Here is a 25,296-nt window from a genome sequence, read left to right on the forward strand (position 1 = left end):
TAGGCCCTTGAACAAGGTACTTGCAAGGTACTTGCTCCAGTAAAAAAAGAGAAATGAGCGAGATGTACAAGTGGGTAAGTATTTGTAAGTAGATCAAACCATTCATTGCATAAGTCGCTCTGGAGAAGAGCATCATCAGCCACATCATGAAATACAAACATCATCATGACATGTAAGATCATCTAGAGTTAGCTTTCTTTTTCGTCCTCTTTTTTTAAATAATAATTTGACACGCACAAAATCAACTTATACTGATCATTGCTGAAGTTTCTTGCGCTTTCGACCGGGTTGACATTAGTTAAGGTCTCACCTCACAATAAATTGCCTTTATGAATACGAGAGCTGCGACTGTTCGGCACGCCCTCCCCGACTGAACGCGAGATGCAGTGACGTTGCAGTGACGTCACGGTGACGTTGCAGTGGCCGAGGTGCGCTCTCAACGCCGCTAGGTGTCGCTCTTCGGATTTCTCCCCGCTTTCTCGCCGCACCTCTGGAATCTATGGTACCTCCGGCATGTGTTTCCGCCGTTCGCAGTCTTACTGCCCCGTAGGTTCTGCTCGTGGGCGCGCAGCGGCTAATCCCGTCTGTGGACGCGATGTTCGCGCCGCGTCGTCCGTGTTGAATGAGCGCGCTATGGAGGAGTTCTGAGCGCGCGGCGGCGGCGTGTGTGCGCGCGCTCGGCGGCCCCGCGGCGAAGGTCAGTCAGTGTCTCCTAGCCTAAGTAAGCGCCATGGACAGGGTGGGTGTTCGCAATATTTTTTACTATTACTATATATAGTAATTATTCTTAATATTTTTTTATGTGTAGTTCGCACTCTCTGCCTGCTTCTTTGTGATTTCATCACTGTGTAGTAGTGAAAATGATGTCGTTGAAATCAGTGCAGCTCAGTCTGTACGCTGTATGTTCACTCTCTCTGATGATGATTACAACTTCTCTTGGGCATCAGTCTATCGCATCATATGATGATAGCAGTGTTACCACACAGTCACTGTGGTAATTATAATATGGTAATAATATTTTACATTAGTAACACTAGTGTGTTACTGTAGAATATTATTTACATTGCATAATGATTATGACGGTGTACCATACTGTTACTGTAGAATATTTATTAGTATTATTATTATGTGTTACCATACTGTATGGCATGCTGTAGTGTATTATGACAGTGTTACCATAGTGTGTTTCTCTACAGCAAAGGTACACACGCAGGTGCGTAAGGGATACACCTGTAGGTCCCCATCAGTGACACACAGCGCTGAACAAAAGATCAGAGGCATAATAATACAAATAAGTGGTTGGCTATACATTAAATTACTACGAAGCGATGTAATTATTAAATCTGTTCATAAGCCTACTGGCCACGGAGGAAAAGAACAAAAAACTCTGAACCGAAAGTTAAGGGAGAAAAGAAAAACCTCTGGGGGTCCAAGTTCCAGTGGCTGCCCACCCCTCCCAGGTATCCTAGATTAAAAAAAGACTTTTACTTTGATTTATAGCCAGGCGCTACTTTTTGGAATGTGAACACTGAGTTTTTTCCGGGATGCTTCTTTTTCTTTGTCTGATATTAAGGCTGTACCGTCACTTTGAGTTCTGCTCTCACCAGTGCTGTGGAGTTGGAGTCAGAAGCAGTGATTGCGTTACTGGGGTCGGAGTTGGTAAAAATGTGCCAATTCTGATCGACTGTACCGTACGTGCCGGCGTGTAAGTCGGGTGTAAGAGGTGTAACGTAGATTTAGACCTATATTTGCCGGCTAAGTCGACGTGCAACTTTTGTTTTGTGCAGTGCTGTGGAGTCGGAGTCGAAGGTTTTGTTTGTCGACTCCACGGCCCTGGTTCTCGCTCTGGTGATGGACGTTACACCTGCTACTTCTTGCACTGGTATATTACTTTCAGAATGAATTAAATAATCATAAAAGACAAAACATTTGTAAATAGCGTTATTTGTATTTTTTGTGTGTGGCTCATGATGTGTCTGTGGCATTAAAGAGACATAAGGAGTGACGTAACGTGTAAACGGGAGTACAGCGGGGGCTGCGTGTGTTCACTGCACAATAAACCTGCATACCTCTTTCGTTAATTCACCAGGGGAACTTTACCCATATATTTGGGTTGTTTTTTGATGACTAGGGAGCATTTTTTGGCTTTGTGTAACCTAAACTGTGTTGCTTTTTTTTTTCTTTTTTCTTTTTAAATCACAGTTTTGAAGTAAAGCTTTATTTCAGCAGTATTACAGTTATCAGTTGTCATAGGGATGAATTATTGTAACACAATGGAGATTGTCTTCACTTCCGTAATGTAAACGTGTAACGGCAGTGTGCAATGAAATTTCTCTAGTGCTCGCAGAAAACGCACGGGTTAACTTTACTGGGAGACCTTTACCAGTGCGGCGTACGCCTCTGCGTTTTACCGTGTCCGGGTCCAACCAGCAGACCACGTCGCGTGTCCGTAAAGACCGAAGCCATCTGAAAAATCCTTCTAGACATTTGAACTAGGGTGCCGATTCCGCCCCCATGAATTTCATCACACTGTGTTTGATATGTAGCTGGACATATTGTTGGAAGTGATGATGTTTCATATTCCAGCATTCATTTCATAGCTTTACATTGTTTCTGCTGGTCTCATTTAGTTCAAATCCCCTACAGTCCATAGCTCCATAGTCCATTTTGCTTGATTGGAAGCCTGCCTGCTCTTTCTGTCTTTTAAGTAGTGTTTTTTTTTTTTTTTTTTTTCCCCCCACTTGCCTCCCCCATGGGGCGTTTCTCTCGATACGCGCAGTGGTTGAGCCGAATCGTCGGATTCAGCATGTGCGCATCCGTGAAGTATGGCTCCCGTGGGCCGGCCCTCATCCCGCGCATGAAGACCAAGCACCGCGTCTACTACATCGCCCTCTTCTCCGTAGTGCTGCTGGGCCTCATCGCCACCGGCGCCTTCCAGTTCTGGCCGCACTCGATCGAGTCGGCGGCCGAGTGGAGCGTGGACCGGCGGAGCGTGCACGACGCGCCCCTCGTCCGCCTGCCCGCCAACAGCCCCATTCCCGAGAGGGGAGACCTCAGCTGCCGCATGCACACCTGCTTCAATGTCTACAGCTGCGGGTACAACCCCAAGAACCGCATCAAGGTGGGACTCGCGAAACAAAAAAATTCCGACCTTTTTGTGCATTAAAAGGGCATTTTTTTAAGTTATTTTTTGTTATATATCTTTTTTTTTCATTAAAACAGCTGCTAAAGAAGATGGTTGTAGCACTTAAGTCCTTCCACATACACAAACGTATAAACAAAACACCATGTGATCCTCGACTTAATGACACATTCGACTTACAGCAATTGTATTATATTTGAGTCCCGACATTTGATCTTAACGTCGGACGCCAGCTTGTCGCGTGCTGTACGCGAACATCAGCCTACAGCACATTTCTTATTGTTTGGGTCTCACTCGGTGCCTGGGTGCCAAGCGGCGATTGCATTCTGTTCACACAGCCCGTTTGCGAATCCCTTCGGTTCGGTTTTTAACTGCTTTACCCTATTTGTGTTGTTGTGCGTCAGTATTGTTTTAACGTGAATAATATGTATAATTAGCAAGTCACATTGCATAACGTAATATTTTTGTATGTTAATACTGTATATTCTTATGGCTCGCACAGTAATAGAGGGATTGTCAGCTCTCAGTTGAATGAAAGCCCATCGTAAGCCGAGGATCACCCGTAATTGCGCGTGTGGAATTTAAGAATTTGATTTGATGTTTCCTTGCACGTAATGACCTGCAGCAAATAATTTTTTAACCTCTAAGTTCAACGTGATGCTAAGTCTTAAATCGAATCTCCTCTGCTCAAGATGGAATGCAAAGGTATGAGTGCGGATTATGAGCTTTGGGTGTTTCGTATCGTGGTGACGCCTCCACCTGTCCCGCAGGTGTACATCTACCCTCTGCAGCGCTACGTGGACGAGCTGGGCACCCCCATCAGCAGCACAGGTCTGTCGCGGGAGTACAACGAGCTGCTGAGCGCCATCTCCGACAGCGACTTCTACACGGACGACGTGAGTCGCGCCTGCCTGCTCGTTCCCTCCATCGACGTGCTGAACCAGAACTCGCTGCGAGTGCGCGAGACCGCCCAGGCCCTGGCTATGCTGCCCAGGTATGCCCCCTTATATTGCTGCCCGCGCCTCAGTTACATGTGGTGCAATCCAGGCAGACGGTGCCATACTGGTGGGGACTGGTCTTCAAGGTCAAATGCGGCGAGGGACTTACTGTTGTACTTTTGGGTGACGCATTGCACCTGTGATGTTTCCTCCGGTTACCATAATGTAAAATTCTGGAGTTTTACAGTTGGTGATGTAAAAATATGCTTTTTTTTAAGTAAATAATTAACTTCCTTTGATATGGTGGTGTGCTGTTTCTCATAGTTTTCTTGTTTCTATCGCAACTGCATTACCTTTCTTTATCTGTGATGCAGTTTACTGAGTGATGTGTGTTTGTTTGTTTGTTTGTTTGTTTGTTTGTTTATTTCTAGGTGGGACAGAGGGACAAACCATCTGCTCTTTAACATGTTGCCGGGCGGGCCCCCCGACTACAACACGGCCTTGGACGTACCCAGAGACAAGTACCCGCCCCGACTTTTGCTCTTCGCGCGAAAGGGCCGGGGAATGAATCGCGCTGCAAAACAGGAAGTGCACAATTGTTGCAGTAACTGAGCGTGGGAAGTTGTTCCTCACCTAACAGGTCTAGGTTGTTTGTTCAGGATGGTTCCCAATAAAAAGCAGCTTTTTTTTTTATTATTTTTTTTAGGATGACTAATTTCCAATGAAATTTTTGTAGGGAAAATCCACTTGTCTGACTGACCACTAGGTGGCAGTGGAGTCTGTATGTCCACTTCCTGTTTGGCTGCCCTTGTTCCCCATTGTTTGTTGCTGTTGATATCCCTTACCTGTTGCACTAAGCTCTCTGTTAACTTTGGAGATCATTTCCTTAATTGTTTCTTTTTCAGAGTTGCTCATACGGCACTTCTTTGCGATGCGAATTTTGCCGACTTCCTCCGGATTGTCATATTCCCGTTCGTGTCACGTTGGTGGCTTAGACTGAATAAATCACCCCGTGAACTGTGAACAGCATTTCCTGTTTGGGTGGGGGAAAAAAAAATTGGGATTTTGTACTGGGAACATTAGAGGGACTTTGGATTTCCTACAGTTGCCTGCCTGGGTTCCTTTCACAATATGCTATAGAAAAGTTGCCCTTTCATGTGCTGGTGTGAATGAAATGATTGCAGCATGATTCATAAAAAGCAGAATATATGACCTTGTACGTTTTTAACCGAATTGCCAGGTCTAAGTGTGCGTGCAGTATGAAGAAAGGCATGCGGTCCTTTTTAAAGACAAACATTACATCACTCGCCCCACCGCACCCACTTTCAGCCCAAGTAAACATTCAGTACGAATTACTGGCGATTCACGTAATGCCAGAATGCAGTGGGAATAGCAACACCCGGAGTTGTTAGAAACGAACACGTCGCTTTTGCTTGACAAGCAATACATGCCTCGCCCTTAATCGCACGAGCTGGTCAGGGAGACGGCTTTAAGAGTCTCGAAGCGCATATGTTACGCACCCGCTGGTTTCTACTCCATGAACATTCATTACTTTTTTTTTTTTTTTTTTAAAAAGTTTTCCCTGTCTGGAAATGCATAAAATACTCTGCCTGTATGGAAATACATGCAATATTCCGCGTCCTCTCTATTCACAGCTACTTGTGAAACGTACGCTGGCGAAGATGCAGTTTGCGATACAAACGACATTGCGTTGGGCTAATCGTGCTTCGTGAATCCTGTGTGCGTATCTCTGTCAGTTGGGGAAACGATCCTTCGTTTTGCTTGACTTGGAAGTCACTTTGTAGAAAGGAGTTTGCTTTATACATAAATGTTAATGTGAATAACACCGGACTGCACCGCTGTGATATTCCAGCGTGATGTGCAGGTTACGCTTTACGAATCGGTACTGAAGAGCTGAGGTGTACAGTTGTCTTTCGGTGTTCTGATTTTTTTTTTTTTTTTTTTTTTAATTTAATGTTCCAGCATTTGATGAGCGTCAGTGATATGACGTGTGGGCGTGGATTCTGTGTGTTTCCAGGGCTCTGCTTGCTGGAGGAGGGTTCTCCACGTGGACGTACCGCCAGGGCTACGATGTCAGCATCCCTGTCTACAGTCCCCTTTCTGCGGAGGTGGACCTGCCGGAGAGACCTCCCGGGTGAGCTCCGCGGCCTCTCCTGCGGCGCCCTATTTGCCCTCCGTGGCCGTGGCAGACACCCCCACAAACAGAATGTGACCTTTTTAGTCTCTTTATAACCGTGTTCGTTTCTAAATCCAAACTCGCTTCTATTTCAGATATGGACATCCCTTCATTTGTTCTCTGGTTATGTTCTGCTAAGGTGTTGGATATAGCTGTAATAAATAACTTTTGTAGTTTTTTTTTTTTTCTTAAATAAAGCTGAAACTAATTTAAAATGACAGAAAATAAAAAGTGAAAGTGTAGAAAAATGCTGTTAACAAGTCAAGAGGTGTTAGTATCTTTACAGTTACACGGTTGTCAGGTTTACCGTGTTCCGTCTACTTAATTGTACGTTACAGGTTTTAAGATGCCTTTGTTTCATCATTTTGACTGTGTATTGCACCGTGTACCATTGCTTTTCACTTGCTGATGAGTTCTTCGTTCTGCATTTTGTTTAATTTGTTCTAATTTGGGATTTTGGAATTCCGGAGCGTCGGTTTATTCCCTGACCTTGTGTCCTGTGACCCCTCTGCTCTCTGTCCCGCAGACCCCGGCGATACTTCATATTGTCGTCGCAGACGGCCTTGCACCGGGAGTACCGGGGCGAGTTGGAGCGCTTGAAGGAGGAGAACGGGGAAGCCGTGCTCCTGTTGGACAAGTGCAGCAACCTGTCGCAGGGCGCGGTGTCCTCCAGGAAGCGCTGCTACAAGAGCCAGGTGTTCGACTATCCCCAGATCCTGCAGGTGAGCCGCTGCCCGCTGGATGACTCCGGTGCCTGGTGGGGTGTGGTGGCGGCCGTAGCTATTGTATACTCGGGCAGGGGCTGCGAGTCTCTTAAAACATACATTTGTTTTAAACACCTGTTTCCTCTGTCACATCTGACCGCCTTGTATTTAGAGTTAGTATAATTTTGAATTGCTCTTGTTGGTCACCGCAGCATATAGAGTTGGTGACCTGTTTTACTGATGGGTTCGAGGCTGGAAGGCAGCTAGTAATTGTCCATGTGGCTGCAGTGTTAGGTTGCACCGGGTGGGGCTGAGTGTAAAGCGGGAGTGAGATGATGCGCCCAGGATGGCTCTTTTATTCGAATGCCGGAGCTATCCTTCCCACCCCAGGCCCACATCTAGGCAGAAAACGTACTTATCGCAGCAGTTGTTCATCTGGGGGACCTTTGGAGAGGGGTGCACCTCCAACCGGGGCAACAGGGTATTAACGTACACTCCACCTTTGACCTCTCGGTGTCCCAGATATCCCACAAAACCGTGTGCCACGAGTTCATTTGTTGCTCTGTTACGGTGACTTATGGAAATAAATGCAATATTCTGCATCCTCTCTCCGGCCGCCTTGTATACGAACAGGAGTCGTCTTTCTGCGTGGTTCTGCGGGGGGCTCGGCTCGGACAGGCGATCCTCAGCGACGTGCTGCAGGCGGGCTGCGTCCCCGTCATCCTGGCTGACTCCTACATCCTGCCTTTCTCCGAGGTCCTCGACTGGAAAAGGTACAGGTGTCCAGGATGCGCCCTCTGTGCGGTGCTGCTACCGTGGTCGGATGGAGGAGCCACCTGCTGGATGTGCTGCTGCTTCTCATTTCACGGTTGATCTTTCTTAATCCTCGCGGGTGTTGTAACGGTGTGTGAGGGTGTCTGTGTGTTTCCGCACAGGGCGTCTGTGGTCATTCCGGAAGACAAGCTCCCAGAGATATACACCATCCTCAAGGGTATCCCACACAGACAGGTGGAGGAGATGCAGAGACAGGTAGGGGACCGGCGGCGTAATGCTGGTCTGTGTAACGAATGTTACGAATTTTCAGATATTTCAAAAAAAGTATTTTTCCATTTGCTCGAACTTACATTTTCTAAACCTGTTTACTAACGTTTCTGCTTGTTACGGAGCGAACGCTGCCCGTGTTTACGCTTCCGATCTCCCGCGCGAACTCATCTGAAAAATTAGCTCTCATCTGGGGAAATTGTGTGCGCCCTCAGAAATGAAGCGTAAGTGAATTCCACGCTTGTCTGCCAGATTCTCAATAAGGCTCCTTTGGCCTTGCCCTCGGTTTTGCTCGCTTGGTTGGCTTCGGCTTCGCTGGAACAAATGACGGACTGCTCCCCAGCCAACTTCCACATCCAAAAGCACGGAGAACGGATGTAAAACTGTGAGAAAGATCCCTGCGCTCCTTCTCCTCCCCTGAGAGCCCAGGGCCTTTGCGTTTCGAAAAAGTGGCCAAACGCACAGTTCAGGCCGAGTCTGAGCCTTTGCAGGATCTCCGCTCCGTACAGGCCTTTCTTTCAGAAGTCTCTCTTCCCTTCCTGTCAGCCGTCGCTCGGCTCTGCGGACAACTTTGAACTCTGCACGTTTTATACGCGGGTGGTCTTCGACTTGCGACAGGGTTCCCCCGACCTCATCGTGAGTCACAAATCCCTTATGCTGTATTTTGTGAACAAGATACAGTATGAACAGTCAACATGCATAAATGCTGTTTTGTGCAATTAGGGCTTTGTTACATTTTTCTCTTTCGCTAATCATGTTAAATTGGTTATATAAATGCAGTAGTGTTATACTTTCGTGCCGCACTATTTTCGCTTTTATTTCTAAATCAGTTTTCTTTACATTTTTCTTTTCCGCACCACCAGAACACTCACTTTTTCACTGGATAGCAATGGTTCATGTAACTTGAATGGAATCACAAACTAAACAAAAACATTTTAGTGTTTTTAAAAAGAAGAAAAAGAAAAAAAAACAAAAAAAACATTAATGGTGCCCTGCGGCAGCACAGCAGACCAGACAGAACTCAAAAATAACGCAAGGTTAACTGGTCAGTTGTACACCGGGGTTATCTGGGTCACATGTTGTAAATCAAAGACAACCTAAACTTTTATTTAGCCGACGCTCTTCTCCAGGTCAGCTTAGTGTTAGGTTTGTATGCTAAGCTCCTTACAATTACTGATGCAGCTCGGTAATTTTTTCTATACCATTTAGGTTAAATACCTTGTTCAAGGGTCTTGCAGCGGGAACAGGACTAAACCCAGGTGGTATGATTGCAAGGCAGTACCTCTAAGCACTATGCCACCTGCTGGCCCTTTTCCTGAAAGGTCAGAGGGTAGAAGATGGGGTTCATTTGAGTAGCTCGCTGGCAGTCAAAGTGTTAATTCCTAACTTACGCTTTCTGGGGTGAAGCAGGACTTCATTGCGTATTGGGGTCTAATAACGTGTCAGACGGCAGTGCATTAGGTTACACTTTCTGCAGCGATGTGTTTTTTTATCTGTCCATTTATCGTGCTCTTAAGTGGATTTTGCGATTGGGGAAACTGAAAACAATTTTTCTGTTCCAGTAATGGATTTTTTTTGGAACGCGCAGGACCCGAGTTCCTCGCTTTCGGCGTTTTCTGAGGAGCGCTGCCGTCGGATCTGTCGGGGCGAAAGCGCGTTTTGTCCGATGTCATTTGCTCTCAGCCGTGCTGTGGGATTTGAACTTGAAATTTCTTTCAGCCGGACGTAATGTCATATCTCTTCACGCGTGTGACTCTTCATCCTGACGGTGCTAGAAATGCAGGGTGTCGTAGCGGAGCTCTCACTGGGGCATTTGTGGCTCTTCACTTGTGTTATAGGTGACATTTATAAAAAAAAAAAAACACTTTACAATTTTTCTGTCAGTAGAAAAGAGCTGGGTCTCGACACAGGAGACAGAATGACTAAATACATACAGGGCAACAAGGGCACAAAATTGTGGGGTTTTTTTTTTTTTTTTTTTAAGCGGGGTGATCATCTGTCAAAAAGATCTAAAAAGTTGACACTCAGAAACATACTGGAGTTATAATGAATATGAAATGTTAATTTTGTCATGCAAGTAGATTGGATTCTTGAGTCAACCATGTATCTGAGTAGGGAGCGTCTGGGTGGGACTTTAAGATGAAGTTTCTTACCAAATATACAAGAATAATCAACATACCCTTTGTGTTTTCATCCAAAACAGAATTTGGCCTGTGGTTTGAGCAGGTCTTTATTTTGAGGTATGCTGTGGAGTGTAATGGAGTTTGCATGCAAAAATGTGAAGGAGTTTACATCACTTTCACATGCGGGTGAGGCGAGCGATGGCCCTACACCCTCATTCCAAGGGCGGGCTGGGGTAGAAAAAGCTGTCGTGTCCAGGATTGATGAGGTGTGGCATTAGTCCTCACTCGCACACATCTGGACATCTCTCCCAACCCCTAGGGCTCAGCTTGACGTGTGGGACCCGTGCTGGGTCAGGGGCGTGGGAGGTGTAGGCCGCTTTTCTCCCATCGGTCGCTGACAGCTTGTCGAGGGAGGGCAGCGCCATCTGGTGCATCTACCTCCCCGAAGACGCGTCTAAATGTGACGCATAGAAATAGAAACGTTCACTTTTGGTTTCTCCTTCAGATCCCACCCAAAATAAAGGGACTGCTGTGTTATGGGGGTTGCTTTGCACTGACTCACTGTTGAGACTTGGGGTTTGTGGTGCAGTTCTCCTTTCTGAACAACAGGGGGCGCTATATAACTTTGAGTTCCTTCCATCATTAGGGTACACTCCTATGCCTGTCACTTCTGAAGCGCAGCTGTGTGACATGCAGAGTAAAAAGTGTGGGTTCCCTCCGTGCGGAACTCTCCCGTACCTTCCGGAGAGTGTTATGGTAACAGGCGGGCGATGCCGCGCCCGTTCAGTTGAAGTTGACAGACAAGTTTAAGGCATCGACGTGTTTCACGGCTGTCGCTCAGACACTGGCTGTTGCCGACTGCTCAAGTGATTCATTGAGGGAATAAACATTATGATGCGATAACATTTATGGAGCAGCAGGTGGTGTGGTGGTTAGAATCTCTTCCTTGCAGTAAAAAAAAAAAAAGAAAAACCTCTTGCTATAGTGCCCTTGATGAAGGTAGTTACCTTGAAATGATATAGTAAAAATTACCCATCTGTATAAACGGGCAAATCACCTAAGGAGCTTAGTGTACAAACCAGATATTGTTTGAGTCACTTTGGAGAAAAGCTTCAGGTTAGATAATCAATAGGAACAGTAACACTAAGTAATAGTGTTTCCTCCACTTTCGAATTATTGAAGGAGTGGCTTCGCATCATCATGACGCTAAAAATTCTTTTGTATGTTAATTTTTTTTTTCCCAATATTAATATTTGAACGTCGGCATCACCCGGCACCCGATATTTCACCGCGAGGGAAGCGAACAGCCGTCCTTCCCCTTTGGCTCCGCCTCCTCCCACGCCGACCGTGTCGTAGACACCTAGCGGGACCTGCTGCTCTCACCTCCTCCCGGCTGGAAAGGGAACTTTCGTCGCCCGCTGATTAATGGACGGCCGGACTCCCCCCGGGACCGCAGTCTTTTTAAAGTGCACCCAACGCAAGAGCTGTTTTCTGTCTTGTTTTCCCAAGGTGTAGCGGAGGGGTATCGGCAGGAAAGCCTGTGAGGAGCACGCCGCTGAGTGTACTGGACAATAAATCAGCCCCCCCGTGCTGCTGCTGAGGGACACTTTGGCAGCCCTGTTCACAACCACTGTGTGCATAAGCGCTCTGTCCTCATTATGTTACAGTTGTATTCTGCTTACAGGGTGTTTACACCAGTTTGGGCTCCTGGGTTCCTGCACCGCAACACCAAGTGGCAATTCTCCACCGTAGTGCCGGACTTTTTCCGGACAGATGCGTGGCCCCGATGACCTCTTGATCAGGGACTTTCGTAGGATGGTTGAAGTGAGGGTTTTCATTTGTATGGTCTGAGGGACCATAGATTCCTTTCGGTCTGCGATACAACTCTTCTGTCTCGGTATTTTTTTCGGTCAGTGTTAGCCCTCTGTATTTAGAGGTTTTAATCTGTTTTCTAGTATCGTTATTTTAATGTACAACAAATTCAGTGTTATGGTGATTTAAAAACACACACACACAATGTCTACAACCGCTTGTCCCAAGCAGGGTCACGGTGAACCGGAGCCTAACCCTGCAACACCGGACGCAAGGCTGAAGGGGGAGGGGACGCACTAAGGATGGGACGCCAGTCCATCACAAGGCACCCCAAGTGGGACTTGAACCCCAGACGTACCACAGAGCGGGCCCTGGCCAAACTGGCTGCGCATCCCCCCCTTGATTAAAAACAGTACTTTGTTAATGAAACCTGGATGAAATACTATTACTGTTATTATTGAAAGTCAATATTGCTGTTAATATTGATTACGTTAGCTGAGGCATTTCTCCGAAGTAATTGAATTTGCGCACTAAGCTTGTTACAGTGATTTATTATCATGTGTAGCTGGGTAATTTTTACTTTTTTCATTCTTGATGAGTATATTAATTAAAGGCACTACAGGAGGAGGTGAGATTGGGACCTGAGTTTTTCGATTGCAATGCGGTAGCTCTAGCCGCTAGTCCACCTGCTCCCCCCGTAAACTGAACAACGAATAAAGTAAGAGAAAACCTAATGTTCCCCACAAAGGAAAGTGCAACTCAGGGTGAAGAAGTGAGGTTGTCAGTCAATGCTGAGAGAACTGTGCGAGAACCCTGGACCCAGTGCCAGAAGGAGCGGCTCCAGACCATATAACATAGCGCACAGCTGCTTCTCGTACGACGCTCCTGTCAGCTCCTTTGGCCAGAACACCAAAACTGCAAGTACTGGCAGATCGGTGGATGTCCTGAGAGATACTGTGGTTGTATGCCTTCTTCTGAAAGAACGGGTATGATGGGGGAAAATACATCATTTCATGTTGTATGTCTTATTTTCATGGTAGTTTACGTTCGCATCTTCTCAATTGTGTCCCCTCTCCCCGTTGAGTACTCTGTCCCCGTCTAGGAACTTTGTTTGTGCACATGAAACCAATAATCATGTTTCCCATAACCGTCCAGGCTTACGGTACCTCGGAAGAGTTGAGCAGAGACAACCTTGAGCATTATGGACCCCACTGTTGAATTACTGCCCTTCTGTACACCAAAAGCCTTGTTCTGAATTGTACCTAATTGGGCTTCCAGCAGGCAGGCGTCCATCCCAACCTTCTGCTCTATGTCACAGCTGGTCTTATTTTTCTGTTCAGGGAGGGATGTCCATCATACCTCAACACCCATCTCGGAGTGCTTTTCATGTTTCCCCAGCTACAGTTTTTACTGGGTCCACTATGTGCAGTATCACCGCAGGCTTTTTGAGGCCAAAAGTATTGTAACTTTCGGTCGTGGTTTACTGCAGATATTTGTTGGAGGAATTTCGCAATAATGCACTTAATTTCCAAGTTTGACGCAATATCTGTAAATGGCACAGTGCGTAGCGTGGGTTCCTCAGCTCGTAGACTGTAGATTCAGATGTGGGTTCATCCCATGTTCATGTGGCTTTCCTTTGGGAACTTCAGTTTCCTCCCACAGCCCAAAGACTTTCAGGGAGAAAGCAACGGTAAACCAACTTCATACCCTGCCCTACTATGCACCCTATGTAAGTGGTCTCCAAGAGTGGATTGACTCAGTGGCACCTTCCCTGCCCTACCTAATGCAGTCCGTTCAACAGATGTTAGTAGCTTCTTGACGCAAGAGTGTTGACGCCTAAAGTCGTGGTCCTCTGAGTAGTCCGGAAGTTTTCTTCAAAAAGTGTCATTGAGCGTTTGAAGAATGACAGAAAATGTGAGCACCCAGACCAAGCATTAAAAACCCGTCTCATATTGATTTGACCAGTTAGGCTTTGAGACAGTCTCCGATGACGTAGAAGGACTGGTTATGACTAGTTGAAGATCCTGTAACCCCGTTAGAATGCCCAGGAGGAATGGGATGAGATTAAATAAATCAGAGATTCATTTTTCTCCCTTTTGTCCTGCATTGCAGTTTTGTTTTCCTCTCCTCAACTGCTAGCCAGCTTACTTGACCATCTTAGCCATACATAATCACTGTTCTCTTTAGCAACTTCCCAGTGCTCTACTGAGCAGTCCATTCTTAAAAAAAAAAAAAAAAAGAAAAATGTATATAAATATTCTTTTGAACTAAAACCACCTCTGTCTCTTTTTTTTTTTTTTTTGTGTAATATTTAGGCCCGTTGGTTCTGGGACGCCTACTTCCGCTCCATGAAGGCCATTGGCTTGACGACACTGCAGATTATCAATGACCGCATCTACCCCTACGCTGCCCGCTCATATGAGCAGTGGAACAATCCTCCAGTGGTGGTGAGTTCTTTCTTTGAGGGTCTCCAGAGTTGAAACCTGCTAACCTACAGTTCACACCTGGTGTTCTCTCATTCTGCTGGAAGCCCTTGAGTTACAACATATGTAACTTACGACAACCTAGACTTATGTTATTTTTGAGTCCTAATTTTGGTTGTACTGTGTAATGGCGACCACTCAATCTGTTGTATGGGACCGTTAGCTAGCTGCAGTGCCGCAGGTACCCGTATTTCTTATCATTTGAGTGTCTACCGTTAGTTGCATTTCGTTTACAAAACTTTTCGTTTGATTCCCTCTCCGGGAGACAGCCAGTCTTGACTTAGTGTCATATGGGACATAGCGTTTCCCTCTGCAGTGTCCCTGTTGATCAGCTTTGTCATATGTACCGCCAGCAGCCCTCTAGACAACATGGCGTTTTTGTCCACATCCCTTTTAAGAGCTCTGAGTCAGTCTTTTAGCCTGTATGTTCCTCTGCTATCGGCATTATGTGTTTGTCTCTGTAGAGAAGGGAACCCACAATGAGGAGTAGAAGTGTGTGTGTATGTGGGGCAGGTCCATGTGTCAGCACCCCAGTGTAGCGCAGTGACAGCAGCCGTAGCGTCACTGTGGTTGAGGCTGCAGACAGTCAGGCTCTGGGACCGGGGTGCCGGGGCTGTAAATCACCCCTGGTGTCACCCCCAGGGCTCGCCTCCAGCTCTAAATGGGCCCGTCGGGTCAGCATCTGCTGCACACGCTCAGCAACGCTTCATACTTTTATCATTGGTCCCCCCCCCCCCAGCTCTTCTGAGTCTGTCAGAGCTGGCAAGTCATCCCGTCAATATACTCTGTGTGTGTGCGTGTGTGTTTTTGAGTGTAGAGGTCTTGCTTGTAGTGCCACTTCGGGAAGAACATCGGGGCAAAATGCAATGTTTGTCCTGCCCTCATGTTGGTGTCTCAGAAGTCAGGGGTTGGTGGCCTCCCCCATCAGTCGGTAGGACCCTGTGAAGAACAGGGAGCTGCTACGCATGACATCATCTTCCTCCCATAGAAGCGTACACCCCTCTTGGTTCCTGCTCTTTGTCTATGACAGCTGGCTGTCGAGGGCTCCCGCTTCAGAGACCCGCACGATAAGCGTTGTGTCGGTTCCAGCTCCAAGGAGGGGATTCGGTATTTTCTCTTATGTACGGTAGGACCCCTGAAGAGCATTGCGCAACTGGAGGTGCACAACTCCCGTTTGGCTGGTGCATACAGGGACGTTAACGTTACCGCTCTCAGGAGACTAGAATGGGTACGAAGCTGTGTGCAGGAAGCCAGTGTGTTAAAACGCAGCCCTGTTCTCTGGGTGCAGCAGTGCCACCGTTCTCTAAAACCTCTGTCTTTTTCGTTCTAATCCCAATGGCCCTTCATCTGAATTCCGTTTTCACTAAATCCTGAAAACTGTTCCTTAGCGATCATCGCAGGACCGCTGGCAAAACCCCAGGCCGCATGAAACGGACTCGGGTTCCGCTCTGTCAGAGGCCGCATCGCACGTCCACACATGTGACACCTGTCTGTTTGTTTCCAGGAATCTTGATGCATTAAAGTCTTCTCAAGTCGTGTTCACTCACGGTCTTCCATTTTTGGTGATAAAATGGATGTTTGAAGGACTTTTTTTTTTTTTGTCATTGAATATTCAATAACATGCCTGTTATGGTCTGAACATTGAGAAAGTGAATAGAGAGAGAAGGCTTTTGTTTTGTTGGAAGTCTTGATGTTTTGCTGTCCAGTCTTATGTCTCCCCTTTGTCATACTGTGTAGAAGTCAGTGTTGCTTTAATTTCCTCTTTCAAACTTAGACCCCCCCCCCCAAATTGACTCTGGTATACCACTTATCACAACGATAAGACAGTGTGGATAACGTTAGGTGGAGAAGAACATGAACACGGTCTTGGTTGTAGTCTGGTTCCGTGTAATTATGTTCATTTTTTTTGGCAAATCTAAGTTACATCAAGGTACTGGAAATTTAAGTATGATTAAAAAAAAACATTTTGTTATTTATAAATGGGGAAGAAATGTAAAGTTTCTGTGTGTACTGGAGCAAATAACCTGTATTTACCCACCAAGCCAATGGATGGCTGTAAATTGCACCCAAACAGGGTAGGAGTGTAGGAGAGCGTTAATTCTTCCACAGTGTTCAGAGCTCGCATCTGGTGTTCATGACTTTTTGGTTCTAATAGCACCAGGGAGAAGATGTAAACTGTGGAGACCAAAGGTAATAAAGTGGACGCAAGATGAAACGCTTATGGGATGTTCTGGTCAAAAATCAGGATTGTGGGGAGAACATACTGTATTTTTACTTTCAGTGATTTGAAATTAGTTTGAATAAAGCTCAAAGTTAATAAAAAACAGTAATGTAAAATTAGAGCTTCACTGTAGCTGTGTTTGAGGTTGTTACAAAAGTATAAATTCCCTAAGGGACATCTGTATTATTAAACTTTGTTAAACTTTGTGACATGTCCAGCTGACACTGTAAAAGGCCACAGCAAAGGTGTGTCTGCACACATGAGGTAATCGGGCAACCCTTTTTCTGGAGTCTCTTCTTAAATACCCTTCCAGCCACCATGATTCATATGCAGACCTGTCTTGGTTTCCAGAATGTAGTTGACCTAAACTTGAACTGATGCAAAAGTAGACTTTTTTTTTTTTTTGCATTCACACAGTGAAAGGAAGTACAAAGTACAGTTAAGTCGTGTAAATCTGTCATGTTAAGATTCCTGAACCTAATTCCTTTTTCTCAAACTACTGCATATGGCCCATACCCATTTGGGTTGGTGTTTACAGTTTACTCTGCGGAGTTTGGGTTGGGAGAGAATCCCCTCCAGCTCACTGATGCTGTGTTGGCGTTGCCATAACAACACTGGCGTATGGGCATGTCCATCCCGTTGCTCTGTCGAAGATGCAAGTACTGGGGAGGGGTTGGGCCGTACCTGCTTACCTGCATGGAGAGGATTCTGCTTTCGAGGACCTTGAGGAGAGGGGATAGCTTTGTTTGGAAAGTCACACCTTGTGTCTTTATTACAGCAGTTTTAAGCCCTCATGGTTTTCACTCATTTTCTTGGCATGGAAAGTTCATGAAATGTAGGTTATTGCTGAATGTAGCACTGAATTGTCTAATGAATGTTAGTTTGCTGGGTTTTTGCCATTGATGTGGGGAAATGACAGTGGATGTTAACTGCAGTGATGCTCTCTCTCTCTCTCTCTCTCTCTCTCTCTCTCTCTCTCTCTCTCTCTCTCTCTCTCTCTCTCTGCCCACTTGTAGCAGTGGTCAAGTGTGAACAGCCCGCTCTTCCTGCCCTTAATCCCACCTCGATCTCCTGGCTTCACCGCGGTGGTGCTCACCTACGACCGTGTCGAGAGCCTCTTCCGCGTCATCACTGAGATCTCCAAGGTACCCAGCCTTGCCAAGCTGCTGGTTGTGTGGAACAACCAGAACAAAAGTCCACCTGAAGGTGAGTCCAGGAGCAGTAGCGCCATCTGTGCTGCGTGTTTGGGAGGCGGCTAATGCTTTTGTCCTAAACTATTGACCCGTTACCGTTCCACAAACGCTTGTTACCCATTTACACAGACACCGTTCTGGATTTGTCCCACGGACACGACAGCGAGGCTGCTCCTGGGACTTGAACCTACGAGCTCTTGCCTAGAAACCCAGTTCTTCAATAACAAATCCACAGTGAATAGAAATAAAGAAATAGCTGGCGAGAGTACGTGTTTTTTTTTTTTTTTTTTTTTTTTTTTTGTTCTTGCTCTGTGTAAGACATGGCGGATTCAATTTTCGTCTACGAAGTAACCAGAGCAATAGTAATAATAGTAATTTACAGGCAGCAACAGACTTTGTACCTCGTTCATTTTGATATATGTGTCCTGCCTCTGGTCTCTGGGCGCAACGCCTCCGTCTGGTTCATTATTGGCTTCCTGTCATGCATTTGCCAGTATTTATGGTCTAATAGAGATGTAAAGTTCAGTTTACGTAACTCAAATGGGCTTTCCTTCCAGCACTAATGATACCACTTAATAAGGTGGTTCAGTGTTCGGCGGCTCTGTTTACACAGCCTTCTGACAGCTTTGTTGTGTTACAAAGGCCGGAGAGGGAGCAACTGAATATATCCTCTCTACATTTTTTTAGTAATGCACTTATATACGGGCGACTTTGAAGTGGGCGAGTGAACGTTTTGCCTTTAATGAGCAGCGTAAGCACAGCCTGGCCAGTGCGGCGTGACCCGTTATCCCTCACAAAGGAGACTTGTGGGTCAGCTAGGGGCTACCGTGCCAAAAGTCATGGCATCTGCCATCTATTGGGCCGTTCATCGATGGGATCGGAGCAGAATTCCTCTCTTTCCTCTCAGAGTCTCTTTGGCCGAAGATCAACGTGCCTCTCAAGGTGGTGCGTACCAAGGAGAACAAGCTCAGCAACCGCTTCTTCCCCTACGATGAGATCGAGACGGAGGCCGTGCTGGCCATTGACGATGACATCATCATGCTGACCTCTGACGAGCTGCAGTTTGGTTACGAGGTGAGCAGATCGTTCGCCCTGAAAAGCGTTTTATTTTTTAAAAAAGTTTGGATTTAATACATTTTTTTTTTTTTTTTTTTGGAAATTAAACCAGCTTTAGTGTTTAACTGTCATGTGGTGGTAGTCCCTTATTATTTGAACTGCTCCTATCTGTTCAGTAAAGCAAAGCTCCATCTATCCAGAAATTACTGGTTACCAGCAGAATATTGTGGGTTTGCCTGCTTTTCCAAGCTGCTTCAAAGTAAAACTGCTCTGAGTCGAAGTTCTTTTTCCTCCTGTGCTGAAGCTGTCGCTTGATATGGTTTTACTTTGTCAGATTTCTCTGAAAATAGTTTTTGCATCATAGCAGCTCTGTCCGTCAACAATGACGTGACCTACTGCACATCGAGAGCAAGAACACGCAATATGGGGGGAAAAAGAATAAATAAATAAGTGGGTAAATAAAACAATGTGTGTTTTGATGTGAAAACACACATTAACACAAGAAATCAAGGTACGCTGTCCAAAGTACTGCACACCCAAACTATTACACACACAGTTGTGCACAACTATTGCACTTGTCCTGCCGTGTGATCCTGTCCTTGGAACTTCTCCAAGGCTTTGGCCAAACTTCCTCACATTTATCGCAAGCCTCAGCGGGCTTCCTGGCCTGCGGTCTGTGTCTTCTTACCACCCGAAGTACCAGGCCAACCCACCTTGACGGCTGGTGTAGCAACTGCTAACCTGGAGGCATTTAGTGGAGAATGCAGTTCGGTGTTTGACGCTGCGACGTTGAAACCGTTGAGAACAATTTATGAGTAATAACCAGAAATTGGAGCCAGCATGTTATCACACCTGATGCGACCTGACATATTGTCTTCGTGTGCTTTCGTGAAAAAAAACTTTTAACGAGCACTTGCGGGAGTGTACATCTTGTCAGCTGAACGTACAAATTTGTGTTCAAATAAATAGTTGCATGTTTTGAAAGCGGTATTTAAAAAAAAAATAAATAAATAAATAAAATTCTCTAAAACTGTATTCGTATCACCTCCAAAGTGTCACCCTGTGGGGTGCGTAGGAACCACGTGTGCGGCTTTCAGCCAAGGTCTCCTGGCCGGTGTAACCCTTCCATCGCTCATTGGAACAGTGGTTCACAGTGTTTCTGCCACGCTGCGACTCCCAGTTACGGTAAGAGAGGGCACCAGCTCACATCTGACCGACGGTCAACCTTGACGTTTGTCTTTGACCCCCGCTTAGGTATGGCGCGAGTTCCCAGACAGGCTGGTTGGGTACCCGGGCCGGCTGCACCTGTGGGACCATGAGATGGGCAAGTGGAAGTACGAGTCAGAGTGGACCAACGAGGTGTCCATGGTACTGACTGGGGCGGCTTTCTACCACAAGGTAACGGCGGATCCGCACCGTGACTCTCGATAGCACTTGGTCATTTAGAGGGAACGCGCACTGATTTCTGAACTAGTGAATACTGTGCTCATGAAACCGGTGGTTGATCTTCTCTTCTTCTAGTACTTTAACTACCTGTATACATACAAGATGCCAGGAGACATCAAGAACTGGGTGGATGCTCACATGAACTGTGAGGACATCGCCATGAACTTCCTCGTGGCCAACATCACTGGCAAAGCGCCCATCAAGGTCTGCAACTCTGAGAGCAGTTTCACGTGCGCCAGCGGTGCAGAAAACAATGTCCGTAGTGTAGCAAAGGTACAGGTTAATTGATGTGCAGTTAAATCATCTGGCGTCCATCTGCGGCTCCGTCGACCGTTTTTTTTTTTTTTTTTTAAATCCGTGCTTTGTTTGCGTAATTCGGGAAGCTCCGCAAGAATGTTGGACAGTTTTCAAAAAACCGACAGAACGTTATCATAAGTTGTCCGACGCCGTGAGGGTATATGGGACGCATCAGCCGACAGAAGGTTCAAACCGTTTAACGATTAAAGGAAGGGCGTCTGTTGAAGAGCGCAGATGTTTCAATAGGTGTTTTTAATGGCTTGCTCTCTGATGTTGCCCCCCCCCCCCCCCAGACCTATTCTGTGGTGCATATTTTCCTGGTAAAGCTGAGCTGAAGGTACCCGTTTAGAGTGTGAGCAGTGCTCTTTTCGCCACAGTGCATTTAGCAGAGCAGGTATGCATTTATCCCAGGGACTGCCTGGCTGCCTCCCCCTCACTCTTCTTATCTGGCGGCCTCTGGGAAACGGGGGGGTGTGACGGGGTCAAGCCATAATTCATGTGCTTTATGAGCAAGGCAGACTGGGCTGTTTACATGGAGCATGTGGGTGCACAGACTTACTGGGCCAATCAGACCGCCCCCCCCCAAAGCACCTCAAGCCTCCATTCAGACTGGAGTCTTTGCTCTCTAAGAGCTTTCACTTACTGCTCTTAATGTAGAGTGTGTGAAGTGCGAGTTCAGTCTCAGGGGTGTAGTTGTTAGGTCCCAGGAAGGGTTCCGTTTTGTTAACCTGCAAGGGATTTAACCTTCAGCATTGCATACTTGCGTATGTGAGGTGCGCTGTTGGATTATAGCGTCTGGCTCGCTGTGTTCAGGTGACCCCTCGGAAGAAGTTCAAGTGCCCCGAGTGCACGGCTATCGATGGGCTCTCCTTGGACCAGACCCACATGGTAGAGAGGTAGGTGTCCCGCCGTGAGCGTGGCACCCACCAACACCAAGCAACGCTCGGTAACAAAACGGCACTATCCTGTGCCGTCGTTTCACCTCTTTCCATTCTACGTTGTTCAAGGAGTGCGAATTCTGAGCCCTGCTGTAGGTTCTGATACTTCTTTCTGTGGGTAAGGCATGGGAGTGGTTTTGTTCTGGGCTGTCGGAGTTCAAGACCCACAGGCCTCACCAGATTAAGACCCAAGTGTTTCAGTCTTCGTATTCTCAACATCTTCGCTCTTCATGTTCTCAATTCCTGCGTTCACCCATCTGATTTGTCATAAGCTTCTTCCTGAAAAATGACCTAATTAGCACAGCTTAAAATAAAACGAACCAAAGAACTGGAAGTGGAAGTCCAAGCAAAAACCTACAGCATTTTAACAAACGCAGACCTAATCCCATCAAGGTAACACGTTTCTGCATTTGACCTGTGACCACCATCATGTGTCTTGATTTTGGGAGCAGCAGCTGGGCTGAGATCCCCCTCCTCATGGCTTCTGCCCTGCTGCAGTCTGCTGTACTTCCGGAAGGAGGAAGCTCCACGTTCCTCCATCTGTGCTGCTCACTTTTCGTCATCCTTAGTCTCGTTTCTCTCATCTCCTTTTTATCTTCCTTACCCAAAAGTCCCATCACCCTCCATATTCACAAACACCATTAGACAAATTTTTTGTGCACGTTTCCTTTTTTTATACTTGTATTACATACACATATTCACTATGATTCTACCACAGTGCATGTTTTTTTTCCCCACTTTTTTCATATTTGTTAGTTCTGCTGTGTTTATTTTAGGTCGCCAGGTTGTTTGGTAATGTTTTCGGATGACAAGGTTTACTTTTTATGGCACTAGAGCTTTCCAGGGTGTGGACATTATACTAACCAAGCCCTCCCCCTTTCGCTCCACCAGGTCCGAGTGCATCAACAAGTTTGCCTCCGTTTTTGGGACCATGCCGCTGAAGGTGGTGGAACACCGGGCTGATCCAGTCCTCTACAAGGATGACTTCCCAGAGAAGCTCAAGAGCTTCCCCAACATTGGGAGCCTCTGAGCGGGACTGTGCAACGTTATCCATCCCCATCATACCCCCCACCCAGGGAATTCAATACAGGCCGTTTCCAATCACTGTTTCACCATTCCAGCGTCTTTCAGTTCCTTCTGTTCCCTTACTGTACTGGGAGACTGAACTCGGGTGACAGATAGCTTGTCCATTTAATGCTGACTCCCAGATTCCACAGAGTAAGGACCGTGGACTTCGAGGCTCAAGGTGACATTCGTCTTGGAAACCGTTCCCAAGTACTCTGCAAGAAAGTGTGGACATGAGTGAGGCGAGAGAAGTATTAGACTAAAGGGTTTGCTCCAACTGAGGCTTTTGCGCCCTTCATGGTGGTTGTGTCAGGGTTTGCCCTCTTTCAAAGACCCCTGAAAGACCCAGTGGAAATGCTGGAGTTTGTTGTTCTCCGTCATCAGATCTGCAGGTGTTAGAGAATGTTAGTGACAGGGTAACTGCAATTCAAGTGATTGCTGCCTCTGGAGGTAGTATATTCTGTGTCATACCTGGTTTTACTGTACTATTCTGATAAATGCACATTTAAAGACCTAGCTGTAGAATTAGCGGGTGGTGGATTATTTTGAAAACACATGCAGTGACATTTCATTTTTTGTGTCTTAACTACTGTCAGACTTTACCAGTGAGGTAGTTTGGCATAAATAATTGATCTACAATACATGTGATGCAGTAGATGTCCCGTTTACTGCGATAACGAGTGCTGTCCAAGTGAAAATGGCAAAAGTCTGAATGCTGTCCTCCCCCAAGGAGTGTCTTGCTCTGCTAAGCAGCTCAAACATTTCTCAGTGCTCAGAATGAGAGTAAAAGTCTATTAAGGAACAAGTATTAAACAGATCCATTCTTTTGTCTTGGAAATGTATATAAGGTTTTAGTTTCATACTTCAGATGTAGTTTAGCAGAGCTTTACAACTTGCCTGTTGAGCCACAAGCTAATACATTTCTTCAGCAGGTGACAAGGCTTATTATAGCTACATTCTATCATGATGCCTACTTCCAATGCAACCTTACATTTAACACAGAGTTTTCAGTATGGGCTGTTAATGTAAGAGTCATTCATTTCAATTAACCAAATGGTGATGGGAATATGAGATCTTGGGTCTGGCTTGCACTGCTGTTCACCTGGGATTTCCATACAGTATATATCACAGTTAAATGCTCCGGTTTCAGCAGACATCTCACGTGCATTAATTCAGTTTGATGTTTGGTTTCTTTTTTTTTTTTTTGTTTGTTTTAAGATGTCGATGTTAAATCTTTGTTTTCTTTTTTTACTTTTATTAATCTGTGTAAATTTAATAAATGTGTATGCCAACAAATTGAATGTTAATTTACTCCTTCCACTAGTTAAGAGAAATTTTTATAAATATGCGAATTATGTAGAGGTTGAGAGAGCCCTGAGTACCCCCAGAATACCAGGTAAATACCAGAATGTGAAAAGGAATTTCAATGGAAGGAGTGAATAAGTATCTTACATGCTTCTTATGTTTTAAGAGTACCAACTGACCTATCCACACAAACATCATCCCTTCATGTGGGGCTTAATGTTGAAGTTTTTGAATGCTTTTATTTATATGAATGAAACGCATATGTGAAACATTTTTATAGGAAAAAACTTTTACTACAATCAAAAAAGGGTTCAAAATGAGAAGATGAAAGCTTAAATATGTTTTCAAGCACATTCAAGCTTGGCTTATTGTGCATTATATTTGGTATATATATATATATATATATATATATTCAATCCGTTTCCTCAAAAAAAAAAAAAAATCAGACAGCAAAATGTGAGGGAAAGCATGATATCCTGAATTGGAAATGTGAAATGTTTTAGAATTTTATTGATAACCTCTATGTTTTAGAAACACTTTCAACACAATTCAGCAAAAATCATCAGTGGAACCCCTGGACACACACTATTTCGCTCCACATGCTGAGGACATGTCACTGGGTTTCTTGTCCCTCAACCGTTGCTTCCAGCTCCACCTTGGCTTGAGATGTCATCCAAATCTGTTCTGCTTGGGTGTCTGCGGAAGCCTGGAAGCCGTGAGGTTAAAGGCAGGAGCTAGGATTATATGTGGCTCTGTCATTTCAAAAAACTAAAATAGTTTGGTGGCATGTTGTGTGGGAACTATCATGGAGGTACGTCACTCCCCAAACTAAGCAGTGGGAATTGTCTTCCCGTTGCGGACGAGTTCAGACAAATGCTCAGTGTTCTCCTCCCTTCTGTGGTCCACTGTTCCCAGTTTGGGAGATTACACAGCACTCCATGTAGAGAACACTGATCTGCCAGAGACCTAAGAGCAGTCCCTGTACTTCAAAGGCTGCTGAATGGTTTCTCATAAATGTTATGTTTCTGGTTTTGTCTTTTAAAATAAAAAAAAATTAAAAACCTATATCAAAGAAATGTAGAAAAAACAACAGTTTTCTCAACAAGTTACAGTACCAGTTGAAAGTTAGAGTATACTTGCTGGAAATTCCCCCCCCCTCCTTCTCTCCCTCATAATTGATGTTTTACATGGAGGTCATTAGTTTGAAATGCATTTTGCTTTTCTTGGGCTACATACTGCATAACTTTGAATTGTTTTCCAGGTCACTGTCTGAAGAACAAAGGGCTGCCCAACCAGCCGTAATCCTGATGGAATGGTGTTCTGAAGTATGCTAAA

At 45.7% G+C, this 25,296-nt stretch overlaps 1 protein-coding gene across 3 annotated transcripts; it reads left to right on the top strand.

Annotated features, from left to right (window-relative positions):
• The first annotated feature begins 493 nt into the window (after positions 1-493).
• Positions 494-23,860, top strand: ext2 (exostosin glycosyltransferase 2). 3 transcript variants are annotated; one of them, XM_029256368.1, is made up of 15 exons: positions 494-697; positions 2,780-3,121; positions 3,913-4,136; positions 4,512-4,601; positions 6,119-6,235; positions 6,804-6,999; positions 7,615-7,754; positions 7,917-8,010; positions 14,273-14,404; positions 17,678-17,867; positions 18,762-18,928; positions 20,165-20,308; positions 20,432-20,560; positions 21,467-21,549; positions 22,483-23,860. In XM_029256368.1, exons 1-15 carry the CDS (start codon positions 623-625, stop codon positions 22,619-22,621), a joined length of 2,262 nt encoding a protein of 753 aa, XP_029112201.1. In that variant the 5' UTR covers positions 494-622; the 3' UTR covers positions 22,622-23,860. The 3 variants fall into 3 exon arrangements, with proteins under 3 accessions (XP_029112201.1, XP_018608226.1, XP_029112202.1); XM_018752710.2 differs by having other exon boundaries at positions 615-739; XM_029256369.1 differs by having other exon boundaries at positions 615-721.
• The last annotated feature ends 1,436 nt before the right edge of the window (positions 23,861-25,296 follow it).

Source organism: Scleropages formosus, chromosome 11, assembly GCF_900964775.1.
Source record: "Scleropages formosus chromosome 11, fSclFor1.1, whole genome shotgun sequence".
Lineage (NCBI taxonomy): Eukaryota > Metazoa > Chordata > Actinopteri > Osteoglossiformes > Osteoglossidae > Scleropages > Scleropages formosus.